General features: G+C 39.0%; 2 protein-coding genes across 3 annotated transcripts; both read left to right on the forward strand.

Annotated features, from left to right (window-relative positions):
* Positions 1 to 1,831: 1,831 nt before the first annotated feature.
* On the forward strand, positions 1,832 to 11,157 carry LOC135473264 (sodium- and chloride-dependent betaine transporter-like). Its single transcript, XM_064753112.1, has 7 exons — positions 1,832 to 2,030; positions 3,275 to 3,406; positions 5,063 to 5,300; positions 6,643 to 6,775; positions 8,334 to 8,468; positions 10,255 to 10,358; positions 11,136 to 11,157. The coding sequence occupies exons 1-7, from the start codon at positions 1,859 to 1,861 to the stop codon at positions 11,155 to 11,157; spliced, it is 936 nt and encodes a 311-aa protein (XP_064609182.1). The 5' UTR covers positions 1,832 to 1,858.
* On the forward strand, positions 6,645 to 17,502 carry LOC135473942 (sodium- and chloride-dependent GABA transporter 3-like). 2 transcript variants are annotated; one of them, XM_064753899.1, is made up of 9 exons: positions 6,645 to 6,775; positions 8,334 to 8,468; positions 10,255 to 10,358; positions 11,205 to 11,543; positions 12,478 to 12,609; positions 13,823 to 13,922; positions 14,396 to 14,505; positions 15,394 to 15,561; positions 16,099 to 17,502. In XM_064753899.1, exons 4-9 carry the CDS (start codon positions 11,475 to 11,477, stop codon positions 16,234 to 16,236), a joined length of 717 nt encoding a protein of 238 aa, XP_064609969.1. In that variant the 5' UTR covers positions 6,645 to 6,775; positions 8,334 to 8,468; positions 10,255 to 10,358; positions 11,205 to 11,474; the 3' UTR covers positions 16,237 to 17,502. The 2 variants fall into 2 exon arrangements, with proteins under 2 accessions (XP_064609969.1, XP_064609970.1); XM_064753900.1 differs by lacking the exons at positions 6,645 to 6,775; positions 8,334 to 8,468; positions 10,255 to 10,358 and having other exon boundaries at positions 10,988 to 11,543.
* Positions 17,503 to 17,511: the final 9 nt, after the last annotated feature.

Consider the following 17,511-nt stretch of genomic DNA (forward strand, 5'->3'; position numbering starts at 1 on the left):
CCAAACGACGTCAACGTCTTGCCGTGGCCTGCACGCTCCCCAGATATGTCCCCCCACAGGATACCTCTGGGATATCATGGGCTAACCTTGCAGCTAACCGACAAGAACTGGCGTTCGCTCTCCAAGATCAATGGCAAAGAATCCCATGTCATCTCATCAGACGACTGGCTTTTTCTTTTTTCGGAGAGTTTTTGCATGCACTGAAGCAAGGGGTGGTCACACGCGATATTGATTGGCTTTGATATTGACTGATTTTCAAAATAATCAACTTTTTGTATACTCTGCCCATTGTTAACCAAGATAGAATGGCTATTTTTCTACCCCTGCTCTGTTTGTTCACTTGTAAAATGATTTGAGGGCTGATTTATCCATTCTTATTCAAGACTTTCAATATCTAAAGTCATTAGTCTTTTCAATTAAACTTCAGTCATCCTGTTTTTGCTTTGGTAAAATAAATTGATTTGAACCTTTTGTAAAGTTTCTTTTGGCGGTCAGTTTATATGAAAAAAAATAAATAAATAAAAAAAAGAAACAACGTCGGACTGTAGCATAGATAATGCTGTGGGTGATGTTGATCGATATACAAACAAAACTGCATGGACGTTAACGGTGCGGTTGTGAATGTGGAAGCTTAGGTAGGGGAAAAGTTGCGTGGAATGTGCGTATATATGTCGGTTAATGACTGTAACATATTTATGGCTGTAGGCATCCTAGTACAAGTACAAAGCGTCGAAACAGACATTCGCATACCAGCCGTCAACCATCACTAAACCAATTTCCAAAACAAGGTTACAAACATTAATCATAAAAGAACTGAAATAAAAACCAAAAAAAAAACCGAAAAATTAAGAAATTAGGATGCATGTATTCAGATTGAATGACGCGAGGAACGTTCTAGACGGAGGAATCAAAGTGAAACGAGTAAAAATTGTTTAGCGTGCTTGTTAATAAGTTGCCGTTAATTAAAATATGTATCTATTTTACACTTTGATGGTAACTGTTCATGTATCCTTTTGACTCAACATGGCCTCCAAATCTGGGTTAAGCGGAACTACAAATAACTATATAAAGCCAAGGGACACTCCGTGGCCGAGGGGGTTAGCACGCCAGCACGGCGCAATGACCCAAGAGCCTCCCACCAATGCGGTCGCTGCGAGTTCTTACGTCCAGGTAGTTCATGCTGGCTTCCTCCCCGGCCGTACTTGGGAAGGTCTGTCAAAAACATGCGCATGGTTGTGGGTTCCCCCCCACCCCCCACCCTGGGCTCTGCCCAGATTTCTCTCACAGTAATGCTGGTCCACGTCGTATAAGTGAAATATTCTTGAGTATGGTACGGCGTAAAACACAAATAAAATGATCAAATTAATAAATAAATATAAGGCAATTATGTCCATATTTACTTACAAGAGTACTCACTGCAAAATTGAAGAAACCTAAAGTGAAGTGGCATGATGGATTATCCTTCATACTTTGTGAACACAATAGTTCTTTCGCTTTTCTGTTGAAACTGACATTTTCACGTACAAAACGTGTCGACCGATGAAAAATGTCAACACTTTACTGACATGGATACGACTTGTTAATTAACGGAGCACTGTAGACAAAATAAAGTTTACCGTTTTTATGTATTTATTTATTTGTTTGTTTGTTTATTTGATTGTTACTTAACACCAGGGTGAAGAAATTTTCATTTATGCTATAGCGGTCGGTTTTATGGGTGAAGGAAACCGGATTGCCCGGGGTAAACCATTGATCTTAGTGCTGTAGGTGGTAACACAGTGCTTAACACATATTTCACACGCTCTACAGGTCTTCAGTACTGTACCTCAGCCAGAGTCCCCAGAAGTTCACTCACATCATGACTGTCGGAGGAGAAACTGGTGATAGAGAGGACAAGGAAACCCTGAAGGAAGATGAAGACCGTGGCCACTGGAGAAACCCGCTGGAATTTCTCTTATCCACACTGGGCTATGCCATCGGTATGGGAAGCCTCTGGCGGTTTCCATATTTGGTGATGAGAAACGGAGGAGGTAAGAAATAAATACGTTTTTTTATCGCCAAAAGGAAAATGATTAGCAAAGGACGAAAAAGGAACGACTGGATGACCACGTCTGGTGGACTGGAAAAACCGATGACCCTATTAAATTCGCAATCATTGAAAATGTTTCAAATGCAAGAAATCATGTCATGATTTCACTGCATTTTTGTTAATGGGTATTAGACATACAATGTATTTCACGAAAATTTCAGCTTTTTTAAGTAGGAGAAATAGCATGGAAACAACAAAAAATGTAGAAGTGTGTGCGTGAATTTTTACAGTTATAGTGTCAGAACAAAGTCTATCTTAACATTTGATTAAATATCGCACTTGTCACACTTGAATTGGTAAACTTTACAGTTACAGTGTCTGACAGAACAAAGTCTTCTTAACATTTGATTAAATATCACACTTGACACACTTGAATTGGGAAACTTTACAGTTACAGTGTCTGACAGAACAAAGTCTTGTTAACATTTGATTAAATATCACACTTGAAATGGGAAACTGATATCACCTATCATATTGCACCGAAAAATTTGTCTTGTTTAGTGAAAATTGTATACAAAACAGTTGTGATGTTTTGTATGTGGTCTGTAGTGTTTAATCGTTTTGCATTATCATGGGCAATTCATTGGGGTTTTTTTATTTCATCTCGTGATATGTGGTGGTAAATCAAATATGATTCACGTTGGATCAAAGGATGTCAAGAGATATTATGTGATCAAAAATTCACCCATTCCAAATTCGCTGGAATAAACTTGATTACTAGTTGTCATGATAACAAAAATGTGAGTATAAGATGAAATTATTACGCTAATAAGCTTTTAACAGGTGTACAAGTGTCTGAACTACCTGTTACGTTTAAAAGAGTATAGCGTAAAAACTTTTGGAGATAAATAAGTAACCAAAAAGCTCATCAGCTCTGTAACTCAAGCATTTGTGGCACTGATATAGTTTGAAAAGTACTGTTGTGCCCTTACTTCTAGGAAATGAGAACTTGTAGGCAAATTCGTTATTGTGCTTCGGATGTTAAAGGCCGACAACTCTTCTTCACCACACGTCTAACCTATTTTAGTCCCAAAAAGTGCTAAATACCTGATGGATCATAAATAACTCAAGATATGGTATTTGCGGTCCGTTTCTTTCCTTTTCAGGGTGGATGTAGAACCAATATGCTTTAAAATTCAATAAATATTTCATGAATATATTTTCTTATTGTGTCATCTTTTACAGGTGCCTTTTTAATTCCCTACATTATATTTGCTGCGATATTTGGATTCCCCCTATTTTTCATGGAGTCCGCATTAGGACAATACTTCCAACAGAGTCCCATCCGGGTCTTTGACATCTGTCCCCTGTTTAAAGGTGAGCAGTACTTTGGCTTATATTTGGTGACGTTTCCTCTAGGTACAAAGGAAGCCCATCCTCAGCAGTTTTGTTAATTTGTTAATTGACACCTGTCTCTTATCAAAGGATTATTTATGTAGTTATTTGATTGGTGTTTAACGCGTTACCCAAGACTATATGTCCCTTTTCCTCTACACTGGTTCTTATCTATAACACAAATGTATATTAGTGTAATACATGTACTTGCTGGATTTTTTGGTTCATGGAGGCCCTACTTACACTTAGTTGGTGGATTTCTTGGTTTCATGGAGGCCCTACTTACATGTAGTTGCTGGATTTCTTGGTTTCATGGAGGCCCTACTTACATGTAGTTGCTGGATTTCTTGGTTTCATGGAGGCCCTACTTACATGTAGTTGCTGGATCTCTTGGTTTCATGGAGGCCCTACTTACATGTAGTTGCTGGATTTCTTGGTTTCATGGAGGCCCTAATTACATGTAGTTGCTGGATTTCTTGGTTTCATGGAGGCCCTACTTACATGTAGTTGCTGGATTTCTTGGTTTCATGGAGGCCCTAATTACGTGTAGTTGCTGGATTTCTTGGTTTCATGGAGGCCCAACTTACATGTAATTGCTGGATTTCTTGGTTACATGGATGTCCCACTTACATGTAATTGCAGGATTTCTTCATTTCGTGTCTTTACATGGAATTGCTGGATTTCCTAGTTTCGGTAGTGAAGAAATCACGAGTAACTCAAGATTCCTGAAAAAGAATGAACCAGGCGAGACGCGCCGAGTTTATTACTTGTCACGAATCTACAGTTACGAGTGTTTTCTCTCACTTAAGCGACACGATAGACCCATGCCATAGTTGTATATTATCTTTTAAGAATAGACAGTTTATGTGTGTGGTCTTATCCGCATAACAATACAAATACCAGGTCAGCAAGATTTCTATGGAACATGTTAAACGGATATCCTTCGTATAAAACGAAACCAAAGCATTTTGCATTTGAATCCACAAACTCCCGAGCTTGGATACTTAAAAAATGGTTAACAGCTCAGACAATAATGTGATGTCACAACTGTCGTTTAATGTAGGCCTACGTACAGTTAATTACCGCTTTTCCTGGTTTCCTTTAGTTGTTAGATTCGTGTCTTTACAACTTATTTCCTGTTTCCTACTTTCGTGTGTTTACATGTAATTCCTGGATTTCCTGGTTTCGTGTCTTTAAATGTGATTGCTGGATTGGTGGTTTCATGTACTTACATGTAATTGTTGGATTTCATGGTTTCGTGTCTTTACATGCAATTCTTGGATTTGCCTCTTTTCAACATATACTTACATGTACTAATATGTAATTGGTGCATTTTCTGGTTTCATGTACCGGTACTGACATTCAATTCCTGGTTTTCTGATTTCCTGGTTTTCTGTACTTACATATGGTTGGATTTCCTGATTTCGTGTACTCACATGAAATTACTGGATTTGGAGGGTTCATGTATTTACATGTAATTACATGTAAATGATTATCTGATTGCTTGGTTACTTATTTTCATGTGCGTGCATGTAATTACGGAATTTCCTGATCACGTGTACTTCGATGTAATTGCTGGATTTGCTGGTTTATTGTATTTGTATTTATTTGCTGGCTTCCTGGTTTCGTATGTTTTAGGTATCGGCGTCGTGATGTGTATGGTCTCTGTTCTGGTCCCCGTGTATTACATGACTGTCATAGCCTGGGCACTGTACTTCCTGTACAACGCCTTCTCGTCTACATTGCCTTGGACGACGTGTGGAAACATCTGGAACACTAACTCCTGTATGCCGCTGACGTCACTCGGGAATGACTCCTTCAACGCTTCAGGACTGGTGTTCACAAAGCCTGTACTGTCCACAGAAGAATTCTGGGAGTACGCACATTATTTGTTATTTTCAGTTAACTATTCCTTCGAATCTACAATCTGATTATCGGCATATACTGGAAAGCAAATGGCACTATATTAGATGTTATATTCGATCATGTTTTCCTAAATGTTTCCCTAAAATCACTGGCCTTTCTCTGGGATCAATAATTTTATTTATTTGCTAATTATTTTTTATTATTATTGTCCGGCAGCACGTGAAAAGGTCTGACAACAACCTGCGGATGGTCGTGCATTTCCCCCGGGCTCTGCTCGGTTTCCTCTCCCCCACCCATAATGCTGGCAGCCGTCATATAAGTGAAATATTCTTGAGTACGGCATTAAACACCAATAAAATAAATAAGTTAATAAATATTTTTTATTGCAATAATTTCAGTTTGCATTCACCCGTTCTTTTATTGGATATCATAGATAGCAAATTCTGGGCATCAAGGGTATGTGTTTTGCAGAAATAGTCTTTTGGTATGAAAGTGACTAGTGTGTATGAACCTTCGCTGGCAGAATGGTGTAACAGACTCTGAAGAATCTCGAATAGGCCCTTAACATTGTCATCGCACTTTCGAATCCATCTCCGCTGCCCTGACCGTGGCCTCAGCAGGCTTGTCAGATTTCTGATGAAGTGCACTGTTTTCTCGCCACTCATTCCATCGGTTCATCTGCCCATTCCATTAGTCTTCTTTTCTCATTCCTTTCGTTTCCTCCACCATTTCGCTCTGTTTCCCCCACACATTACATCGGTTTCTTCTACACATTCCCTCAAATTCCTCCTCTCATTCCCTCGGCATCCTACACCCATTCCCCTGGCATCCTCCACCTATTCCCTTAGTTTTCTCCACCCACCTGTGCACTGGTTTTACCCCGGATCTCTCCACTCCTTCTCTCGTTTCTTTTGCACATTCAATCTGTTTTCTCCACACATCCCAGCAGTTTCCCTTGGTTTTCCCTCCCAGTCCCTCGGTTTCACCCACTCATTACGCAGAATGCAGTCAAATAAATGAAATGTTCTTTAGAATCTTATTCACTTATTTCTTTGTTCTTTATCGTCATGGTCAAGAATCCGTTTTGAGAACTGCGTGAAACAGCACTCTAATGCATAAATTGATTTTCAGACCCTGCCCTTAGATCGTCTTCATATATATGTCACCTTTATTTAGATATATAAACTGTGTGTCTCGCGCAGCTTAGGAATTTGATCATCTTTCAAACATTTCATCCAACATGCTGACAGTGTTTCTGGCATAAGGCTTTAGCAGAGTGATCAATCTTGCATCTCAATGTAACAGTGTGAGGTGAAATTTTGGGTAAAAGTTTGTTGTCTTGATTTTTACAGGAACAAGGTGTTGGGTATTACAGAAGGAGTGGAGGACGTTGGATCAGTCCAAGGACATTTAGCCTTAGCACTGCTTGTGGGATGGTGCTGTATATTCATCTGCATATTTAAGGGAATCGAATCGTCTAGAATAGTAAGTATCAGGGAGAAAAGTAAAGAAACGAAAAAGTTAAAATTCAGAACTGGAAATGATGACTTTTGTTTGAGACATTGTTAATATTTATTTATTTATTTATTTATATTTTTATTTATTTATTTATTTTATTGGTGGTTTACGCCGTACTCAAGAATTTTCACATATACAACGGCGGTCAGCATTATGGTGGGTGGAATCCCGGGGGAATCCCAACAGCATCCGCAGGTTGCTGACGGACCTTCTCACGTACTGCCGGACAGGAAATCAGGATGAGACAGTGTTAATAAAACTGTTGGCGAGGTTTAAACATACAAGGATCGTATTTACAAGAACGTCTAGGGGATATTGATTTGATTTTGTTTATCTGATTGATGTTTTACGCCGTACTCGAGAATATTTCACCTACACGACGGCGGCCAGCATTATGGTGGGAAACCCACAGCCATGGTCAGGTTGCTAGCACGTACCAGGAAAAGTGGAGGAATTGCAATCAAGACGTAAAGCTGGTGCAAGTGTGTATAAGGCACGACGCTGAAATGTGGGGACTGAACGACTATGTACATAACCATTATGCAGTCCTATTGTACACAGGGTCTTGTTATCAACAGCGTGTTTATAATAACTGGTTATGCAATAATAATAATAATTCCAATATTTGCATTCTCACAAAAATGGCGAGATTTAAATTTCAGAGAAGGGTTTAACATATAATGCTATTTGGAATAAATATTGCCCAGTTTGTATTTATATTTCCTGTCGGTATACATCATTCCAGGTATCCCGTTTATCTTATATCTCGATATCACCTTGTGTGTGCTTGTATTTCTAGGTTGTATACATCAGTCACCATCCCACTTATCCTTTATCTCGGTATCCCCTGTGTTTGTTTGTATTTCCAGGCGGTATTCATCACCACTACCATTCCACTTATCCTGTATCTTGATATCACCCTGTGTGTGTTTTGTATTTCCAGGCTGTATACATCACCACAACCATTCCCCTTATCCTATATCCCGGTATCACCTTGTGTGTGTTTTGTATTTCCAGGCTGTATACATCACCACAACCATTCCCTATCCTATATCCCGATATCACCTTGTGTGTGTTTTGTATTTCCAGGCTGTATACATCACCACAACCATTCCCATTATCCTATATCCCGATATCATCTTGTGTGTGTTTTGTATTTCCAGGTGGTATATATCACCGCAACCATTCCCTATCCTATATCCCGATATCACCCTGTGTGTGTTTTGTATTTCCAGGCTGTATACACCACCGCAACCATACCCCTTATCCTATATCCCGATATCATCTTGTGTGTGTTTTGTATTTCCAGGCTGTATACATCACCACAACCATTCCCTATCCTATATCCCGATATCACCTTGTGTGTGTTTTGTATTTCCAGGCTGTATACATCACCACAACCATTCCCTATCCTATATCCCGATATCACCTTGTGTGTGTTTTGTATTTCCAGGCTGTATACATCACCACAACCATTCCCTATCCTATATCCCGATATCAGCTTGTGTGTGTTTTGTATTTCCAGGCTGTATACATCACGGCCACTATCCCGTTTATCCTGCTGATCATCCTATGCGCCTGGTCGTCCTCATTCCCGGGCGCCACAGACGGAATGCTGATCTATATCACTCCGAGGTGGGACAAAATGAAAAATTACCAGGTGAGCTTATACTTATTTCTGACATATGAAATTCGTTAAATTTATTGGTGTCACTTTTGCTGAACACTCCAAAATGTCTCAATTAGACCAAGGGGATATGTTTAAGATAAAGGAAGCCAAATGAAGACGAGTTCAAACCACCTTCTGTCAGCAGATATCTGGCAGAGTTATTACAATTTTTGCCTGCATATTTTGTGGAGACATTTGCAAGGAAATATCACACGTGCGCTTCCTGCTAATTATGCTAATCGTGTATTTACTCGTCCTACGTTTACACAGTCTAGGTTCATTGTCTCTGGATTAATTTACAGTATACAAAAAACACTTGTGTTGCAATCTTACGCAACAACTTGTTGTGTCTTCATTTAACACCGAAATGTCTTACCACAACGCAATCGTGTGTTAAATCTGAAGTACACATGTTTGTGTTTCAAAAATAATAAAACACAAACTTGTGTTTAACTAAAATGAGGTTATTTATACAGTAAAACTTTCTGTATTATGCAACAAGTATTGTGTATCATCAACATCAGACACATTATGTGTTCAATTCTTTCAACACATGATCTTGTGTTAATACAACACAAGACAGAGTTCTTCAAATATGACATAAGACCTTTGTTAGAAAGAACACAAGTTTGTGTTTGTGTTGAAAACAAAACACTTCTCGCAGATTCCTGAAGAAGTTATTGCATTATTAAGTAAGATCAGAATAAATGTAGAATTTATGTGTATTTTATTTATATATTTTATACCCACTCCATTCGTAATCTTCACCGTTGTCATGTAAGTGAAAATGTCTTGATGTTTTCGGCGTTAAATCTGGGCGTCGTAAGAGATATTTTTATATCAGCTGTCAACCAGGTCAGCACTCGAAAGACCAACTTCCAACTAACAATGTTCAATACAAACCACCCAGAACAAAGAAAGTAGACCGCTATAAAATAAAATATTCAGACTGAGTCATGTAAAGAAAGGCAGCCCACATTTTTCAGTGATGTAGGAAAGACGCAAGGAGCTTTCGTGTATAAACCAGGATTCTGCTGGTGGACTAAGCATCCCCGAGACCTGGATCTTGTATATTAACCGTGATACACACCACAGTGTTTTGAGTAGCTCATCAGTGACGTGTAATAAATTACAATTAACATCACTGCATTTTTTGCCTAATTCTGCTTAGACCATAATGCTGGGGGGCATGTAATTTGCTACTGGTTAAGCATTTACATGCACAGTCAGAATAAAACCCTGAGTGAGGTAAATTGGCAAGAGGCTGTGTTTGCCTTACGTGTGACCAATTGCCAGCTATCACACTGTCGTGGCTGCTCTGGTTTTACTTTCTATGCCGTACGTTTTTAATCATGTTTATTTTATATGCGCGTAAATTTAATCTGCGTCTTAATGGTGCACCGTCTTATTTTTATAAGATGTCTTTAGCCTGGACGCTTTAATTGCTATTGCTCAAGCATCGAATCAACAGGATACATATACAGCCCCTAGCAACACGATGCATATACAGCCCTTAGCAACACGATGCATACACAGCAGCTAGTCCCTTATTAATCGGACTTAAGTTACATGTAGACATAGTTGATGATTTGATGAATCAGAACACAGAAATATTTGCGCGATACTCAAGAAAATTAACTTATAACGACAATGGTCAGGTTAATGAGTGGAGGATACCACCGCCCATCGACTGTCGAGTACCTGGCAAATTTCTGACTCAATGCCGCAGTGACGTTAAGTACTAATTGTCTGTCCCTGTTCTCTCTGCGTTCACCAGGTATGGGTGGAAGCATTCATCCAAGTCTTCAACTCACTCGGCCCAGCGTGGGGAGGTCTCATCACACTGTCTAGCTTCAACCCCTTCCGCCATAACTGTGTGAGGTAGGCACGTGTACATGTAAATCTACAGCTCTCGGCTTGAATAAAGTCATCAAAAATGTGACAACAGCAGGAGACAATATATAGTTTTCGCATCGACGTACTTTTATTCTGAGTGTTGTACACGGTGCCCCAGAAGTCGTGCACCATCCTGATTTTCATTTTTTTTCTGTGTTTCAGATTTAATACTGATTTTAATTTTTTTCTCTATCTTTCAGAGTTAATTATGGCTAATAAACTAACAGTACAAAAAAGACTTGAATTTTGTTTTGACTTATGTTTGGAAGAGATGGGGCAACACAAGCATTCAACCTCAACGTGGATGGTGCACGACTTCTGGGACACCCTGTATTTTGAATTTCAGGGTGAGATGATGCAAATAACGGACAAAGTTGCAGCCTGTTATTAGCCACATTGGCCGGTTGTCAAGTGTGCGCATAGATATATAGGGTGGTTTTATATTATAATTTACGATTCATTTCAAGAGAAAAAAACACCCAACGCATGAACAATTGCATCTGTCATATAAGCGGTATATATTCATAAAGTGGTATAAAGCACGAATCAAATGGATAAATGATGAAACAAACTAGCATAGAAATGTTTGAAAGCGTACACAATGTGGAATTATCTCAGAGCAAAATGTCCTTTACATCAGGATGTTTGCCAGGTAAAAATATAACCTCTCAACTTTGCTTCGAGACTCCACCCACGCCGCATAACCTATTTGCTTCGTGTTTTCTTCAATTCTTTATTTATTTTTCTCTTCTTCTGTTTCAGCCTGACTCTAGACACAATGTGAAATAGTTTTCCGTTTTAACGGACAGTGCTGTACTGCTTGTTTTCCAGGGACGCTGTCTTGGTGACTCTAGCCGACACGGTGACCGCGATATTCTGTGGTTTTGTCATATTTAGTGGATTGGGTTACATGGCCCACGAGACTGGAACTCCCGTCTTAGATGTTGTGAGGACAGGTGCGAACCATGGAACCATATTACGGTATAGTTTGTATTACGAAATATCAGCAGTACTATTTGCAAGTGTACTAATTCGCCTTTGTTCTCTCTGTACGCAGGTCCTGGCTTGTCCTTCGTGACGTACCCTCAAGTTGTGTCTAGCATGCCGATCCCTCACCTCTGGGCCGCTCTATTCTTCATCTTGGTCTTCTTCTTGGGAATTGACAGTGCTGTGAGTCAAAGGCTTGGTTTTGTCCTGCGTCCAAAGTCAAATGTGTCCACTCAGCTCCGTGTATTAGGCACTGTTTCACGAAACTTCCTAAGTGTTTATTTCTTAAACAAATGCATATTGCTTATTAAAAACATATCATTACCGTACTAAGTCGTGTTTCACTTAAGTTTTTGGAAAAAATCTCCATTGTTAAAGTAAATTACTGAACTTAGGAGACTTCGTGAAACTGGACTCTGAGCTGTAAATTAAGGAGTGTAAAGGAACAGTTAGAACATCGAAGGAAAATACATTAGTTCATTTCAGGAAGTTATGTTTTGTATAAGACTCGAAAGACATTACGTGAATATAAGCTCTGCCGTTATTACAGATAATTGTAGATAAATCCTTTGGTAATTAATACAGGTAATAATCCATTGGTATCAAATTGCAATCAAAGTTGCAATCACAGCGCAACTGAGATACACATTTTATTATCGACAAACTTACATTCTAACATGGTACACGATTTGAATACTGATTTCAACAAATAAATACATTCACAGGGTTATCATCTTACCGGTCCCGATAGTACAGTTGGTAGAGCGTCGGCGTCGGGAGCGGTAGATCCAGGGTCAATCCAAGCTCTATCCAGAGTCGATGCATAATTAGGGCGTTAAAAGAGGAAGTTTTGAATTCCTCGCTTGGCGTTCAGCAAACGTATAGGAATAGTGCATTGACTGGTTGACCCGTATCAGTATAATGGCTCGGTCAGGGCGGCTTCGGTAAGGCGTCTCATTGAAGCAGCACTAGATGAAAGAGCGGTGGATCCGTCCTGCAACAACGAGGCACATTACATGCATTCTAAGGATTCCTTCGTCGTCGTATGACTGAAAAATTGTTGAGTACGACATTAACCCCCAAGCACTCACTCACTTACTCATTATTCTTTATTCAGTTTGGGATGATCAAGACGTTCACTAGCGGGCTGTTTGACATGTACCCAACCACGCTTGGACGGTACAAGGTACTAGTCACACTGGGCATATGTATGGCAAGCTACCTGTCCGGACTGATTTTTGTCACAAAGGTAAACTAATTAGTATGCAGAATGACCTGTTAATTGACTGAGTGGGTCCAGTCCCCTCCTTGTCAGGGCCTCACTGTAAAGTTACGTGTTGAATAGTAAGAGTAATGTAACAGAGGTCACAATAAGCGCGTACTGTAATGTGACGTAAGGTATAACATGTGAAGTTCACGTCAGTGAAGTGACAGTGGCATGAAAAATAGTAAGTGCTTGTGGGCGCTGCGATAATGTGACAGGTGTATGAGCAATTAGACGGAGGGAACAACAGAATAAAGAATTGTGTGAAACAGGAAAGAATAGAGTGAGGTGTTATTAGTAATTAGACGAAAGGAATCACTGAATAAGTTTTTGTCATTAAAATGGCACAGGGATAACAGAATAAGTTTGTGAATAAAGGGACGGAGGTAATAACAGAGTAAGTTCGTATGTATATTGGGAGAGTTCTGGAAGTTCATAATAATGACGTCACTGTTGACAGAGTAAGTTCTGATGAATACAATGTGACAGATGAGATAAACTTAAGCCATAATGAGTAATGTGACAGACGAGATAAAAGTAGGCCAAAATGAGTAGTGTGACAGACGAGATAAAAGTAGGCCATAATGAGTAATGTGACAGACAAGATAAAAGTAAGTGATAATGAGTAATGTGACAGACGAGATAAACGTAAGCTATAATGAGTAATGTGACAGACGAGATAAAAGTAAGCTATAATGAGTAATGTGATAGACGAGACAAAAGTAAGCTATAATGAGTAATGTGACAGACGAGATAAAAGTAAGCTATAATGAGTAATGTGATAGACGAGACAAAAGTAAGCTATAATGAGTAATGTGACAGACGAGATAAAAGTAAGCTATAATGAGTAATGTGATAGACGAGACAAAAGTAAGCTATAATGAGTAATGTGACAGACGAGATAAAAGTAAGCTATAATGAGTAATGTGATAGACGAGACAAAAGTAGGCCATAATGAGTAATGTGACAGACGTAATAACAGAATTAATTCTGATTGTGTTCACAAGGATTGGGATCACCAGGTTATCACATTAATAATTTTTTATTTGATTGGTGCTTAACGCCGTACTCAAGAATATTTCGGCTTAATAACATCTGAAATTACACTGAAAGTGTTATGGCATGACAGTTGTGTCATCAGGACTAAAGCGAATTTAACCCTAACCTTTAACCTTAACGAAAACCTTGTTTTCCACAGGGAGGAATGTACTGGTTCCAACTCTTTGACTGGTACCTTTGTTTCTTCGCGTTGATGCTGGTCGCTCTGCTAGAGTGTTTGGTAGTTTCCTATATATACGGTTAGTTGAAGAAACCTTGTGACTCTTACTGAATCAATGTAAAACGTCTTCACCAGTTTTGGTCACATAATCAGCGTGGGTTGAGCGCTTAACTTTAAAATGTTTGCGTCATTGGTCCTGTCAAGGTCACCTTATGTATAGGCCTTAAAGAGTTTGGTAAAGATGTCCTTTCGCAAAACAGGAAGTATATATATGCTTCTTCAGAAAAGTACAACTCCGAGATTATAAATTAGACCGACGAATGAAAAAAAAGACAATATCTAACGGAAATCCTCAAAACTATTTTATGAAATATTTAACCTCACAATCCCGTTTAATAATTAATAACTAATAATTTGGCATTAGATTGTTAAACTAGATTCCTCAAATAGATACATACTTGCATAAAGTATCCCCAAACGCATCCATTTTTTCATTAACTGAAGTCGAAGTTTTTCTGGTTTAGAACTTCTTACTGTTTTTTCTGTCCATAGGAATCGAAAGGTTTCTAAGAAACGTTAGAGAAATGTTGAAGCCAGTGAATAACACATTTCTGACGGTGATGAAATACTGCATTATGGTGGAAGTTCCGATTGTAATGGCAGTGAGTATATATAGGTCTATATATACACATTTACTTCCGCCATATATTGAATCTCTGTGTTGAAAAACAAAAGTAATCGGTGAGATATTGTTGGTAACTAATATGTTTTGTGGTTGAATCTCGCGTAAGCAGCAGAGATCATTTGATAACCCCAACTCAGACTTCAAGCATGTTTTGTCGAACCTCACGAAACAGTAAAAAGAAAGCGAGCGTTTTGATCAAGCTGTAAACCTAAAGAACCACGGAATTTTACATTAACACCTTTGTGTCTAAATGTAAAATCTCGTTTTGTCCCCCGTTGTATTTCAAAAGAAGAGAGATGCGCCAATTTAACGGTAAATTGAAGGCTATCTATTGTCAAACGCCCAAACAATTTTCTCTCAGTATTAAATAACTCAACAATTAGGGTAAGTATTCATTATCATTCGTGGCTTCAATTTCCACCAGATTTTCATATCTTATGGCAATAATCCATGAGTTTTGGCGGCGTGAAAACAGAGCGGTCGGTAATCACAGTTCACAGCACTCAGTACCGAGTATGTCTACCGTTATCATCACAAAGTGCATGAACTGTGATTACCGGCCCCTCTGTTTTCACGCTGCCCTAGCTCTTGGATTATTGCCCTGAAAGGTGAAAATCTGGTGGAAATTGAAGCCACAATTGATAATGAATACAACCGTAATTGTAACAAGTTGAGTTAACACGTTATTTAATATTTTAATAAAACTGTTTCGTGCGTTTCTATTGCCGAGTACAGATCCCGTGTTTGAGATGTACTTGACAATTTCACTTTTACAACACTAACTGTACTTTCCAAGAATCAGTAAAACCCTGATAGCTGCTTTCTTACATGTCAACTTTGCTGGATGTCTGTTCTTGATTTGCAGGGTGCGCTGATCTTTACAGTTGCCACATTTCGTTCACCGAAGTATGGCAAGTATGTCTATCCTGAGTGGACGAATGTGTTCGGTTGGTTGCTCGGTATGAGCATGACGTTGCCTATCCCCATAATCATTGTGTACAATATTCTCTCGGCGAAAGGCACCTTTATCGAGGTAAGCCCCTGCATCTTTAGAGCGTTGATATACCATCCACTATATGGCAACATTCGTATATGTAAAATTTCGTACATGTATATTGCTACATTCGTACATGGAAACATTCGTACATGCTTATAGTAACATTCGTACATGGAAACATTCGTACATGTAAACATTCGTGGGTGAAAACGTTCTCATACATTAATATACACGAGAATACACTTGGAGAATCAAGTAATTGTTTGGTTATTTGAGAAATTCCAGGGCCTTTTTCTTCGAATTCTTCAGTTGTTCAACGGGATGGGACAAATATCGGTACAGTATACGCGAGAAGTTTCCAGGTCTTTAGCATCTTCACTTGCCCAGCCCTTTCTTACATTTTTGATTGTATAGGAATCGACTCCTTATGTTTGTGTAGTATATTCTTTGTCTAGATAAAGTAAACGAATTGGCTGGGGTTGGTGTAAATGGGGGAAGGGAGGGGCGCGTAATCGTGTATGCAATGTGGATGTTTTTTTTATTTTATTTCTCTTCACCTCTGCCTATATGCAGCGCCTGAGAGAGACAGTAAAGCCTGTCATCACCAGGAAAGGTGGTGTCATCACCGACCTCAAGGACGAGGATTGCGCGCATGTCATGTTCCCTCAACCGGATATTGTTTCCGTTACAAAGGAAACAACGGAATGCTGACGAAAATTTTAACTGAAAACAGGCGAAAGGAATTTTGAGCACATACCCCGGTGGAGACAAACAAGTTGGAATTCACCTAAGAAATGAAGCTCGTGGAAAGAGGTTTACTTTCGTTATGTGGATGCAGCTGTTTGAGTCTTTATCCGGAAGTTAAAGGCCAAGAAAATAGTAATATGAAGTGTGTTAAACACTCTCCATGAAGATGAGTTTGATTTACTCTCAGGTAAAATACTTTTGAAACATCGGATTCTGTGGTGACTATTCTGACCATATTGTGACAAGTGACGTCACATCGGGTTTTTTACCCTCAAGATACACAGTCTACGAGATTTGTAGCATTGAAAAAGCATGTATACATATATGCACTCAACGAATTGAACTTTTAAGGAACTATTTGAAGCAAAAACACTGATGTGACGTCGTAGATACCTACTGGGTTTCAACAGACCACCGTAAAATCGGATGTTTTAAAAGCATTTTACTTGGTTAAACAATTGATTGTTCACTTTGCCTTAAATGGACAATTTTATATTTCTCACTGTTTTTTTTTTCCACTCAAATCATGTACATTGTTCTGTTCAAAAAAATCATGCTTTCCATTGAATATCTTAGAAACTTTGGTGCATGGAAAAGCCAGTTTAATCCGCTATGCTTTTTTTGTGTAAAGAAACAAAAATAAAATACTTCCGACAATTAACAGAGGATGTAAATATTGCATTAGCTCTGTTGATATGGATAAGTTAAGTGGTGAATAAGTACATGCGTTGCATCTACTTCAAAGTCACATATACATCTTACTGTCACGTGCCCGGAAGTGGCGGGTCATTCATCGGAGGTGGGATGACTTAGTAATGACTGGCGAGGTGATGAGGAAGTGGGAAAAAAAAGCATTAACGTCTCTCTAAGGTTTTGACAAGTTTTCATGTACTGCCTTATGTTTGAGGCGATCTTGTTTTATCAGACTGTAGTCATATGACTCAACCTACCTCACGTCGTTGTAGACTTTGACAAAATGTTTATTTGTAACATAGAACAAACAGCATTTACTAATGAACGAACAGGTGCTAATGCATCTTTTAATAGCTCGCCTGATTAATTTTAGCTTTGTTATGAGAATCAATGGGGCTTGGCTTTAGCCAGTCTAATATTTGTGGTTGGCTTTACGGGATGTTCCGACGACTTTGGATATGCAGCCGAAAAACCAGGTCATGAGTTTGAATCTTCCACGTGACGTTCATATAAACTGTCTGCAGTTGTGACCACCGTACATACTGA

The sequence above is a fragment of the Liolophura sinensis genome, chromosome 8 (assembly GCF_032854445.1).
Source record: "Liolophura sinensis isolate JHLJ2023 chromosome 8, CUHK_Ljap_v2, whole genome shotgun sequence".
Taxonomy (NCBI): Eukaryota; Metazoa; Mollusca; class Polyplacophora; order Chitonida; family Chitonidae; genus Liolophura; species Liolophura sinensis.

What these genes read in the sequence shown, in the direction of transcription:
- LOC135473264 (XM_064753112.1), top strand. Translation starts at nt 1,859, where the DNA reads ATGACTGTCGGAGGAGAAACTGGTGATAGAGAGGACAAGGAAACCCTG. An exon ending in GGTGATGAGAAACGGAGGAG is followed by an intron (nt 2,031 to 3,274) that starts GTAAGAAATAAA and finishes CATCTTTTACAG; the next exon opens with GTGCCTTTTTAATTCCCTAC. An exon ending in CATCTGTCCCCTGTTTAAAG is followed by an intron (nt 3,407 to 5,062) that starts GTGAGCAGTACT and finishes CGTATGTTTTAG; the next exon opens with GTATCGGCGTCGTGATGTGT.
- LOC135473942 (XM_064753899.1), top strand. Translation starts at nt 11,475, where the DNA reads ATGCCGATCCCTCACCTCTGGGCCGCTCTATTCTTCATCTTGGTCTTC. An exon ending in GACTGATTTTTGTCACAAAG is followed by an intron (nt 12,610 to 13,822) that starts GTAAACTAATTA and finishes TGTTTTCCACAG; the next exon opens with GGAGGAATGTACTGGTTCCA. An exon ending in CGAAAGGCACCTTTATCGAG is followed by an intron (nt 15,562 to 16,098) that starts GTAAGCCCCTGC and finishes GCCTATATGCAG; the next exon opens with CGCCTGAGAGAGACAGTAAA.